The following is a 13,425-nucleotide window of genomic DNA, read 5'->3' as shown; positions in this document are numbered from 1 at the left end:
CTGCTCATCTCTTCCACTGTTGAAACACTGCCACAAATCTAGTCTGCACTCATAATGTGACTAAACTTCTCCACTACCTGTCAGGTGTTATCACATCTTTGAGATGCTTTATATTAAATGCCAGTGTCTTGTTCATAATATAGCAAAATGGATTGAGCCTAGCCTAGTAACAATGTATGATACACTTAAATCATTTGGGTTTGTATAATTTTGGTGCTAGCTTAACGATAATTACTTATGGCTATAAAATTTTACTGTAATGAGTTTTGACCTGAACTACTAATCTCATCACTAGAGTTGTGAGTAATAAAAAAAAAATCTTTTTAATTCCATTAGTTTTCCTCTTTTTATATTCATTTCAGAGTTGTGTTTCTACAAAAGAACTTCAGACATCATAGAAAAACACAGCAAAAATGTCTCAACTAGGGACTTCCCTGGTGGTCCAGTGGCTAAGACTCCGCACTCCCAATGCAGGGGGCCCAGGTTCATTCCCTGGTCAGGGAACTAGATCCCACATGCCGCAACTAAGACCCGGTGTAGCCAAATAAATAAATAAATAAAATGTTAAAAAAGAAAATGTCTCAACTACATTTTGAATAGAAAAATATCAATAATGGTGGCACATCTTTGCATTTTTTTTGTAAAACAGAAATCCATGTAACATAGCTAATCCATTTCAAATTCTGTCTCAGTTACTTAATGAGTAGTTGTTTACTAGTGGTATCATCTTTATCATCACCATCACCTTTTCAGATTTCAAAGAATCATCATCACCCTAGAAACCTTTCTAATATCAGTATTTATTTTTATATGACACTCATAAACTCTCCCGGCAAAACTGTTACATTTCTTTACATGTTTGGAAAGTCCTGAAAATCACAGATTCAATAGCAAAAGCTGCATAATATGAAGTATCTCTGGCAGCAGGAAAACTGAAGGATCCTTAACTCAGGAATAAAGAAGAGAAAGTCTGCGGTGCATAAGAATCGTGTGGGGAGCTGTGCAGAAATGCAGATTCTAAGGCTTCTGTCCCACAGATTCTTGTTCAGTCAGTCTGCTGTAGATCTCAGGAATCTGTATTTTTACAAACATGTGAAGTTCTTACACAGATGGCCCAATCATCATAGACTCATAGCCCTGGAAGGCAGGGGATTCTCCCTTTTAACTTTATATCCATGCTTTGTGGGACTGTAGAGAAAATATTTTTATGTTTCTGCACCATGAAGGCTTTCTGATCAAATTTTACCAAAACTTGAGGCCTAACCTAGAAGAACAAATCTTGGAATTTAGTTTATGACTAATTATTAGTGAGAGAGCATCTGAAGAAATTTACCTCCCTGGAGGTATGTGTTTACATTTTAAGGAAGGAATGAGATCTGGGGCCATGGAGACATGGCCGGAGAAGCTAGTCTTATCTTGCCCCCAAGAGATTTATTTATATTCCAAAGGGTAAGAGTAAGAACCCAGTATCCTTCTTAAAGAGCAAAGAAGTGTGTTTGTCTGTCAGGGGGTAGTGTAGGGTTAGGGAGATGGCTGTCCCTCTCCTATATAAATATCCAGATTCATTTCTTTCAGAGTTCCATGCTAGTGGTACAAACTCCAGTATATGTAGGATAACATACGATCTGCCTCATCTCATCTGTTGCCCCAGGGGTACAAATTAGGGCAAAAGGGAATCAGCACGATTATTTGCTATAATTAAATAATGATCTGCTCTGCTCCAGAAACCTCATGTTTGCATTCAGAATAAAATTAATATATATAGATATTTTAAACTTAGCCTGTAAATGAAGATGAGCAACTAATACGCATAGGCTCTAAAATTGGATGTGTCTTTATAAATATCTAGTCTAATCCCTTTTTAACTGAGCTGGAGGGGGAGGGGTATACTAGGATCAAGGACTAGTGACATCAGACAGACCTGAGGTCACTCAGCTTATAAACAGCAGAGCCAGGACCTGAAGTTAGGTATCCTGGCAGCAGGCCAGTGTACTGTCCGCCATATTCTGCTTCCACAGCCTCCTTCTTCAAGGAGCCCCTAATCATCCCTCCCTCTGCACAGCTTTCCAAAATGATCACTGCCCTCCAACTCTGTCTAATATAGTCAGAGCTCCTCAAAAAATAAAAAATCTGATTACCATAAGCTATTAATTACCCAATTTCTCCCACACTGAAGAGCTATCAATCCAAACTGAAAGCAGGAGAGCAGAGTAGTTCAAACAGCTTTGAACTAAGAATTAATCTCATTTTTAATTTTTTTTTGGCCATGTTGTGTGGCATGTGGGATCTTAGTTCCCCGACCAGGAATCGAACCCGTGCCCCATGCAGTGGAAGCACAGAGTCTCAACCACTGGACCACCAGGGAAGGTCTTCAATCTCATATTTTTGATCTAGCTCTATTCCTACCTTGTTTCTGTGACCTCATCCAGAGAGGCAACATAGTTTAGTAATAGAATGAGGGGTCTGGAGTCTGACTGTGTCAGTTGAAATCACAGTTCTGCAGATTCCTAACCCCACACTTGGCAAGTTACTTCTCTGTGCCTCGGTTTCCTCGTGGATAAAACAGAACTCATAACAATCACAGGATGGTCATAAGGATTAAATGAGCCAGTATATTTAAAGCATGTCAGACTTCCCTGATGGCGCAGTGGTTAAGAATCCACCTGCCGATGCAGGGAACACGGGTTCGAGTCCTGGTCCGCGAAGATCCCACATGCCGAGGAGCAACTAATCCTGTGCACCACAACTACTGAGCCTGAGCTCTAGAGCCTGTGAGCCACAACTACTGAGCTCGTGTGCCACAACTACTGAAGCCCGCACACCTAGAGCCCGTGCTCCACAACAAGAGAAGCCACCACAATGAGAAGCGTGTGCAACGAAGAGTAGCCCCCGCTCGCCGCAACCAGAGAAAGCCCGCGCACATCAACGAAGACCCGATGCAGCCAAAAATAAATAAATAAATAAATAAATAACTTTAAATAAATAAAGCACCTCTAAGGGTGGCACATTGTAAGTGCTCTTATCATTTAATCCTTCCATTCATCCTTCTCATTTAAGTTTCCACATGTACGTAATATGTACAGTTAGAGTAATCATTCAGGGTAGTTTTAGAATTCACCAAACTATACATAATTACGGAAATCTTGGGGAAGAAACTGGAGAGGAGAAGGGAATTGGACATATGAAAACTATGCAATTATCTTTTACTACAAAAGTCCTGTGGTGATCAAATGGTATAGTATATGCAGAACCACGTGGCAGATAAATCATGAAGCAAATGAAGTGTGAGCTTCAGGACCCCTCCCTTACACAGGGCCTTCCATGGCCCTGGTCTCACTTCGTATTTATAATTTTGCATCTTCTTTTTTGAAGGGGATCCCCCAAAATGTATAAACCTCAGACTCCAAAAAACTAGATCTGCCCTTGTTCAGAAGTATTTTAAATAATACTTAGTTATTTTCAAATGCCAGGTATTACTACTAGTGGTCTTGGCTAGAAGACCTTCTTGAGGATTCTCAGAGTAGAGGAAGGATGATTCTAGACCACTGCAAAGCAAAAGTCATGGACAAACATCAGTTATTTCTCTTGGACTGGATTAGAATCCCCCAGTGTGTCAAGAGACCCCATGCCCTTTGTTAGAAGGCTGGGCCCAGCCAGGCAAGACTGACTGGAGGGGTGGGAGGTTAAAGCATATACTGGTAAAGGACAAGGTGGAAAATGTAACTCAGGTGAGAGTAAGTTTAAACTCTGCTTAAGCCTACAGGAGTTAGGACAGAAGAAGGATACAGATTCAGATCAAGAATATGATCAGGAGACAAAGACCTAACAAGGTTAAATTGAGGGGCACAAGCTATGGGGTTTGAGTTCAAAATCAGAAAAATCATGAGGTACATTTCCTTAAACTGAATTCAAAATGTAAAGTTGGGTCCTGAGTAAGAAGCGAGATTAGGTCTAACGAATGAGAAACAGTATTCAAGCTCAGAGGGGAGGGCTCAGGAGGGCTGGTGCTCAGAGGTACAGGCTCAGACACACAGGGTTCCTTCAGAGGGAACCAGAGAGTAGCCTGCTCTGGAAGGAAGCCAAATACCTGAACCTCACTCTGAGAAGAGTCAGGAAACAGGCCTTGAGGTGCATCTGGGATACGAGGCAGCCTCTGACTGTTCCTGATTAGTACGTGCACTCATCAAAAACTGGTTGTGGATACAGTTCAGGTGCTTATGGGCACTGATCAAATAGGTGTATTTGCAGTGAAACCCAAATTAGTATTCTCTGCAGTGAAAATCATTCAGGCAATACACCTAAGCCTCTCCTTCTCTCTGCGTCTCTGCAGATGTGACTGGGAATGGCTGATTGACATGCAGAGAGGGATGTAATGCGGCAAGACTGCCAGCCACTGTCAAAGCTACTCTGTCCTTCTCAGAGGAAGGATGAGCTCCCTATGGGGTTCCTACTGTCCCTCAGAAACAACATTTGGTCACTTCTGTGAAACCCAGGAGCAGACAACAATGGATGGCATTCCTTGGTCCCAATCTCCAGGACAAAACAGGGTGACTTACGAAGCCAGGAGCTGGGACTGTCGTAGACTCCCCACACCACACTGTGCCCTGAAGCCAGGCTGTTCTGATGCCCCTATCACAGGTACTATCCTGGTTTGTTTAGTAAACTACAGTGCTGTTCTGTCAGGTAGTGTGATATCAGCTCCTCAAGAAACGATGAATAAGAAAATAATTTGGAGGACCATTTTCTCATACCATATACAAAAATAAACTCAAAATGGGTTAAAGACTCAAATGTAAGACCTGAAACCATAAAACTCCTAGAAGAAAACATATGCAGTAAACTTTTTGACATCAGGCTTAGCAATATTTTTTTGGATCTGCCTCCTCAGACAGGGCAACAAAAGGAAAATAAACAACTGGGACTACATCAAACTAAAAAGCTTTTGCACAGCACAGGAAACCATCAACAAAAGGAAAAGGCAACCTACTGAATGGGAGAAGATATTTGCAAATCTGACAAGGGGTTGATATCCAAAATATATAAAGAACTTACATAACCTCAGTATCAAAAAAAACCCAAACAACCCAATTAAAAATCGGCAGGGAACCTAAATAGACATTTTCCCAAAGAAGACATAGAGATGACTGATCAACACATGAAAAGATGCTCAACATCACTAATCATCAGGGAAATGTAAACCAAAACCACAATGAGATTAGATGACACCTCACACCTGTCAGAATGGCTATTCTCAAAAAGACAAAAAAATAACAAGTGTTGGTGAGGATGTGGAGAAAAGGGAACCCCTGTGCGCCACTGGCAGAAATGTCTTGGTGCAGTCACTATGGAAAAAAGTACGGATGTTCCCCAAAAAACTAAAAACAGAACTATCATACAATCCAGCAATTCCATTTCTGGATATTTATCCGAAGAAAACAAAAACACTAATTCAAAAAGTATATGTATCCCTATGTTCACTGCAGCACTATTTACAATAGCCAAGATATGGAAACAACTTAAATGCCCATGGACAGATGAATGGATAAAGAAGATGTAGCATATATATATATATATACAATGGAATACTAGTCCACCATAAAAATAGAATGAACTCTTGCCATCTGTGACAACATGGATGTATCTAGAGGGTATTATGCTAAGTGAAATAAGTCAGACAGAGAAGGACAAATACCACATGATCTCACTTATATGTGGAGCATAAAAAAAAAAAATGGACAAAGCAAAACAGAAACAGATTCACAGACACAAACTGGTGGCTGCCAGAGGGGAAGGGGATGAGGAAATGGGCAAAATAGATGAAAGTGATTAAGAGATACAAAATTCCAGTTATAAAAAAAATAAGTCAAGAGGATGTAGTGTACAGCATAAGGGATACAGTCAATAATATTGTAATAACCCTTTGTGGTGGCAGATGGTAGCTAAACGTTGTGGTGATCATTTTGTCACATAAAAAATATTGAATCACTATGTTATACACCTGAAACTACTGTAACACTGTATGTCAATTATAATTCAATTAAAAAAATGAAAAGAATTTGGACAAGTAAATCAAGCTAAGGAGTTGAACAGCTGCAGTTCAATGTCTACTGTGCCCAACAATGAGCCAGATGTGATGGTGGGAGGTACATGAGAAGATGAACACATGATACCTGCCCTCAAGAAACTTCTACATTAGTTCCTCATGAGCGATAACATCTCGTCTGCTATGCTGTGGACACAGGGCCCACCAGGGTGAGTATATCATGCGTTATCCTTTTTGGAAAGGTAATGTATCACCATAGAAAAATGGGATCTTTGTAGCAAGAGTAATAAAGTAAAACATTTCAATTACAGGGAGTATATTAGCCTCTTGTTAGACAAGGGTCTTTAGGTGTCATAAATTTTAGATCACGGCAGTTTATGTAAGGAGGCTGAAAATTACTCAATGAATAAATATATTTTCTAAGGCATCTGTCTCCATAGTTATACAGATTTGAAATCTCAGCATCCTACACAATAATGACACATTAAAAAGATTAAATTCTAAATGGGAAAATGCATTCACATTCTTCATTATAAAGTTGTGCTCAGATATGCCATTTAAATTTGAAAAACACAGCTACAAGTTCAGCAAGGCTTCTTTGCTCCACATTTACTGCTAAAACAACCAATGTGGGAATTGCCAGACTATATAGTTTCAGTTTGTGTGTCCACACGAGCACCGCAAAAGAACAGAATGCTATTGCTGGAGTTCCTTTCCAACAGGCATGGAATTTTACAAAGGCTATTCATTTGACGCAAAAACTATGAACGTGACAAATGAAATCCAAATATAGTCTCTATACTCCCACTCAAATGCAACACTTTATTTTGACCAAGTGTAAGAACATTATGGTCTCCAAGAATATATGCAGAAGATTTTAAGTCTAACCTACATAATTTCAACCAATCCAATGAAAAATATTTATTATCTTTCTACCTATTTGTGAAGAATTCTTTGTACTTATTTGTGAAGGAACAAATCAAATTGTTCCTTCAATCCTTCACTCATTGTTTGGTGAACACCTACTCTGTAAAATGGCCAGGCCTAGGTGTTGTTGGAAATGCAATGAATAATAATGGTTCCTTCTTTCAAAAATCTTATAGTCGAATATAGGAGACAGATCAGATACACAACTAACTACAATACCAGGTAGAAAGTGAAACATGCTCTTGAGAAAGACAAACATCAAGGGCAAAGGGAACTGGGAGGAAGGAGATATTTTTACAGGTAGGGAAATGAGAGAAAACTTCATACAGCAACGACGTTAGTTTTGGATCTTGAAGGACTAGGGAAGGGGCAGAGGTCGCTTCGGAAAAAATGGCAGGAACAAAGGCACTCAGCAGCATGGAAGTGGAGAAAGCAGATAAGGAACATGGGGCAGCTCAGTGGGAGAATGCTGCAGAAGGGAAGAAACTAAGGCCAAAAAAGGAGTACTGTCAGATTATAGAGAGCCTGAACTATGGCTCCAGATGAGAAATAAACACTAATCAGAAAAGATTAACCCAGAAAGACCTAGAGGATATATAAGCAATACAGCACATTTGCACAAACATATTGATTATATAAATATACTACCCATTAACTTTACTTATGTACAAATGGGTAAATATAGAGCAGACTTCATTCAGGGAATCAAGTTATCATCTGCCTTATAATGATTTGAAGGCATTAAGTGGATTTGAAGTGATACCAAAAATCCCTGAATGAAATGGACCTAAAACTATATTCCGTGTGCTTGATTATGACATAGTTCTCCTGTCGTACAACAGAAGTTAGAAGAGACTGTAAATTATGAGTTAAAACTGAGAAAGGGGGCAAAATTGAGGACTGGAAAGTCCTCAAATGCAGAGGACTTGACTCTGTAACTCTACCTTATGGTTTTAAAATTATTGTCTAGGTTTACTGAAAAATAGAATAACAATTATCTAGATGATAGGCCAATTCGTAGTTAAATAATCACGAGTGATGATGAAAATGAAAATGCTTCATTGCTTGGCCAGCAGGTGGCACTTGTCACTCGATATAGAAGGATGAGGGGAAACGTGGAGTTACGAATTCACCTATTCAGAAAGGAGAAAAAGAATGGGCTGTTCCAGAAGCACAATTTATAAGGAGCCCTTGGCTTGCTGACACAGCTTATCAATTACATCTTGGATTTGAGCCCTCCTATTAGGTTTACTGAACTTACACATTTCCCTTAACAAATATGATTTGCATTATATCAGCTTGTTGCCTTTGTCAATGTTCTCATATCCTTTCTGTCTGTATTTATCATATGATACTGTGAGCAGATCGGTGCTGGAATTAGGCAAAAAGGAAACAAAGTCCAACTTCACCATTTAAAGATGTTTGACTGATTCAAGTCATCGAACTTCTCTGAAATTCACTCCCCTTCTGATGCTATAATTGATATAATTAGCTGTAATGTTGTGGGGATTAAATACGATACCATCTGTGGAAATAGCTTTGGGCCTAGCTATTTCATTTTCTCCTAGAGGACAAGATCTAATCATTGAGGTACCTCTTCTACCAGAAAAGTTTTCTGAATCACTGTGAATATTCTGTAACTAGGGCATCCTGTGGGTAGGACACCTAAAATTTAGACTTTCGTCACTCTACATACCAGTAGGGTGTATGAGGGGTGGAAAAGAGGCTGTAGCTGCTGATTTCTGATACTAGTACCATAATACTACCCTTCCTACCATTATTCTATTCCTTTTGGTTGTCAATGACACAAAACCCAGAACCAAAGAATCTAAGATCCAGGAAGGTCTTTGATTTACCAAGTCAACATTTCATTTTCTAGATCAGGATGCCTTCTGCCACTAAAGCTGAAATGCAAGACAGTAAGAAATAGGGTGTGCAGATATAGGTCATTTTTATATTTGCTCCCCAGATTTAATCAATGGATAAGTGAGCATTGGCAGTGGGAGGCAGGAAGAGAGAACAGGAGGTGGGCAAACCATAATTTCATGGCATGCAGCTCATTATTTCCTGATATTGAGAGACTGGGCACCATTAACAGACAGTGGAATCATGGTAATACACTAGCCATTACTTGATTTTCCAGTGGTGCCTACCTTACACCTGAATCACATCTGCCCTGAACCTGAATGGCACCCACGCCCTGTTTTTATAGCTTTCCCACCCTTCCTGTATCATAGTCTAACAGCACTTCTTCTAAAAAGCAGTCAGGAAGAAAGTAAATTCTCACTGAACATTGGATGGTTTTGAGTCTTTTTTCTGGCATCAGGCAGCTATCACCTAATTAGTTTTTGAATACTTTCATGAATTATTTTTGTGAAAGGGGAACTGAGGTCACCTTTCAGAGGTCCTCTATTCAGTAATTACCATATTTTATAATGAGTTACACAGTCTTTAAAAGACAAATATGTCACACAAATGCTGACTTTATTTTTAAAAATACATAAGTTTAGCATGTAATTTAAAGGATTGGTTCTATGAAGGAACAAGTCTGTGCTCATCTCCAAGTCTACATTTATAATGTTCTTCTCACTTATAATGCCCTGTACTTTCCCTTTATTTACCCTAAATAGACTTCAAGATACAAGTTAAGTGCCACTTCCTCTATGAAACTTTTTTGAATGAAGCTGCCCTCACTATTTCCTTGTAATAAACTTCTAATTTAGTTTCCACTATGATCAGACAAGTAGTAAACTAGTACTGTCTTACAGTAGTGGCTATCTTTTAAATAGCTGTCAGACTTGGTCCTCAAAGGGACTGTATATTATCTGAGGGCATATTTTATTTCGTGATTCAACAACTATCTGTCGAGTACCTACTACATGCCAGGCAGTGTTTTCGGTAATACAGACAGTGAACAAAACCAAAACCAGCCTTGCAGTCACAGGGCTTACATTCTGGTGTTAGAGTCACTCTATTCCCCACCATGCTTAGCACGGGACAGACCCAAGGGCAAGTATGTGTTCAATGACCACATCAAAACCAACTGGTTGCCCGTGGTTAGGTGACCCCTAGCCGAACTTTTCCTTGACTACCACAAAAACAGGGTCAGTGAAGGGCCCTGCATGCTGGAAGTATGTTAAAGATGCAAGGATTGGGACTTCCCTGGTAGTCCAGTGGTTAAGAATCCACACTTCCACTGCAGGGGGCACAGGTTTGATCCCTGGTTGGGAAACTAAGATTCCGCATGCCGCACTATGTGGCCAAAAAAATTAAAAAAGAAAGAAGAAAAAAGATGTGAGGATTATTTTCACAAAACGGGGTAGGGGAGGATGGTGAAGAGTCTTAACGTGCTTTCAACTGGTAGGAGTATGTTTCTATTTAAGTCCTGCCAAAACTTCTTTGTTTATATCTAAAGCAGATTGAATCTATAAACCTGGCTCAAATTTTTTATGAAAAAATCAACTACCAAGAAAGAAAGAATAAGTAGAACAGATGGCCCAAATCTGTTACTCCATCAGCCTCTATCAAAATTTCTACCTCAATGATGAATAAAACATCCAATCCCAAACAAAGAAAAAGTAGTTAAGACTTACTGATTGGCACTATCACTATCCAAGGGTCAGCTCTGACCTCTGTAAGAAAAGAAATATCCAGAGACTACAATAAAGATAAAATCAATTCAGTATGTTTTGAATGCCTTCACAAAGCTACAAGAAGTGGTAAGCAAAATAAGAAACAAAACAAGTTATTTCACACTGAAAAGATTTGACTTCACCTAATTGTTCATAAAAATAACCACAGGTGGTGATATTTTTACATCTGACCTGTTATCAAACCCACAACCAGATGCTCTAAGAATTGTAAAAAGTTGAGCCACTTTTAAGGATTGAAGAATGCTTAGGAGAGTATGTTTCTAAATAACTCTCAGTTATCTTCCCAAAAGAAACCCTGAGACTCCAGACTAAAAAGGGAGCGTCAGGTTTTGTTGTCTGTGATCACAGGTGCTGGCTGACCTGCATGGCAGATCCCCAGCAAGGCGGGAGTGGTAAGAAGATGAAGCTGGGGTAGAAAAGAAAGTTCATCTTCTAAGAGCCCAGGAATACATGTAATAATCAGGTGGTAAGCCTGGATGTCTTAACTCCCACCCAGGAAGGCAGTTTTCTACTCAAATAAGCATTTTATTTCCTGACATCTACACAGGAGGCAACATATTTGGACCTATGCTGCAGACCTCCTCAATTCCTATTTGAGGAGCTTGACAGGCTACACAATTAAAAAATGTTGAAGTTGGGTGCTAAATCTATAAACAGAAATGTAATTAATTTATTAATTAAGAGATTAAAACAATAATTCTGCATGCCACTTCTTCTATCACTTGCAATTGTCATGGTTACCTACATTTACTGATAGTAATATTTTATTTATTGAATTTTCTTAATAATTAAATACGACTTTAAGTTGCTGTATTAATAGGCTAATATTTTAGGGCTTCCCTGGTGGCGCAGTGGTTGAGAGTCTGCCTGTCAATGCAGGGGACGCGGGTTCGAGTCCTGGTCTGGGAGGATCCCACATGCCGCGGAGCAACTGGGCCCGTGAGCCACAAACTACTGAGCCTGCGCGTCTGGAGCCTGAGCTCCACAACAAGAGAGGCCGCGATAGTGAGAGGCCCGCGCACCGCGATGAAGAGTGGCCCCCGCTCGCCACAACTAGAGAAAGCCCTTGCACAGAAACGAAGACCCAACACAGCCAAAAATAAATAAATTAGTTAAAAAAAAAAAATAGGCTAATATTTTAGAAGAACAACTCTTTATCTCAAAAACCCAGGGAAGAAGCCCAAAGAAATAAAAAGAGCCTAATCTTTGGAGTCATACAGACCAGTGTCCCAAACTTGACCCTGTGCCCTTCAACACGCTGGTTGACTTCTACATCCTAGAGTGGAAATATATTCCCCTGTTCCTCACACACACTGTTGTGGAGATGGACTTTGATATCACGTACAAAATGTAGTATTATTTGAAGAAGTTCTCTTCCTTTCTGGACCCCTGGAGTACTTGTGATCACCTCTAGAACAGTCCTTAGATCCAAAATTAAAAGGAGGTGACAAAAAAAGATGAAAAAAAGAGGCTACATATTTTACTCGGGTAAACCACATCAGTCAATTTGCACACACAAAATCAACAGCTCAAGACTCTGGGTAGATTTTGGAAAGAAAAACTAACAGCTCACCTGTCGATGAGGTTCTGCCAGTCGATTCTGATACCTCTGGACTGACTCTTGAAGTTGCTTGTCTTTCTCATTCTTTGACGGTGATACTGTGCTCGCAGTGCCCAGGGGGATGGAAGGTAGACGTTGTGTCTGATGACAACTTTTCACAATCAACAAGTACAAGAGATAACATCAGGAGGAAATATAAAACTATTTACTGCCCGTAAAAGATTATTTACTTCTACCAGGAGTAACTCTCTGGCTTATATCCAGAACTCAAATGCAGCATTGCTCAAATAGAGCATTATATTGAGAATTTAGGTAATACATGACCTTAAATCTCTGATTTGCTTGGAAAAGAACTTACTGGAAAATGTGGAGGGTAGTATATATTTATGAGAATGGGAGAATATTCATTATTTACTAATGCTGCATTTATCCTGTGTTATCATGAAATGAGGCCTTTTGCAAAAATGTTTTTTAGATAATTGAAGCTTACCTTATTACTACCAAGTGTTTTTTTTCTTCCAAAAAAAACTGGGATTGAAATCTATATGTCTCTGTAAAATACACCAAATAATTCTGCTTCTGAAACATAGCGATCCTTCGTTTGATGACTCAGAATCGCTGTGAAGACCAGCAATTACTGCGATGGGAGGCGGTACTCAGGGACCACCTTGGGGGTTACGGAGCCACGCAGCGGAGCCCTTCATCAAGCAGCCCGGTGACCGGATGCAGCACCCCAGCGTCCTCCTCTCCCTGCTGCTGTCAGTGTACCTGCTGCTGGTGGACGCTCTGCTTCCCAGCCTTCCTGATGTGCTGTCTCCAACCACCAGTAGGTTAATACATGTATTATTATACATAGTCAAGTAGAATTGTGTTTAAATTGCAATAAAAAGGCTGTGCATGAGGGCATCCATCTTTATGGTTATAAAAAATACTAATGATTTCTGAGGCATCTGGTTGGAGGGGTTTGAGCCCTTTTTTTTTTCCTACTTCTGGTTTCATGGCTATGTGTTGGGGAGCTGAGCTAGCCAAGTTGTTGAAAAATTGAGATATCATCTTATTCACTTTGGTATGGAGGCTTGGCAGAGACAAGAAGTTCCATTCCCATTGGACGTGGCCTCAATTCAGGGCATGGCTGGGCACATGGTTGGGGGGGTGGGAGGAGGGAACAAAATGCTGAGGTCGATTCTTAGAGCCTGCTTTACACGAGAAGGTTTTTTCATCATTGGTAGGTACCAAAAAGA

At 39.9% G+C, this 13,425-nt stretch overlaps 1 protein-coding gene across 1 annotated transcript in view; it reads right to left on the bottom strand.

Moving 5' to 3' along the window:
* The window catches only part of MORC1 (MORC family CW-type zinc finger 1), a 239,008-nt gene that overhangs the window by 62,388 nt on the left and 163,195 nt on the right, over positions 1–13,425 (bottom strand). The window contains 1 exon segment of the mRNA XM_036849689.1: positions 12,197–12,335. Within this exon segment, the coding sequence (XP_036705584.1) occupies positions 12,197–12,335 (139 nt within the window).

This window comes from Balaenoptera musculus, chromosome 4 (genome assembly GCF_009873245.2).
Source record: "Balaenoptera musculus isolate JJ_BM4_2016_0621 chromosome 4, mBalMus1.pri.v3, whole genome shotgun sequence".
Lineage (NCBI taxonomy): Eukaryota > Metazoa > Chordata > Mammalia > Artiodactyla > Balaenopteridae > Balaenoptera > Balaenoptera musculus.
The sequence above is the reverse complement of the archived record's forward strand: the minus strand, read 5'-3'. Positions and strand labels throughout refer to the sequence as shown.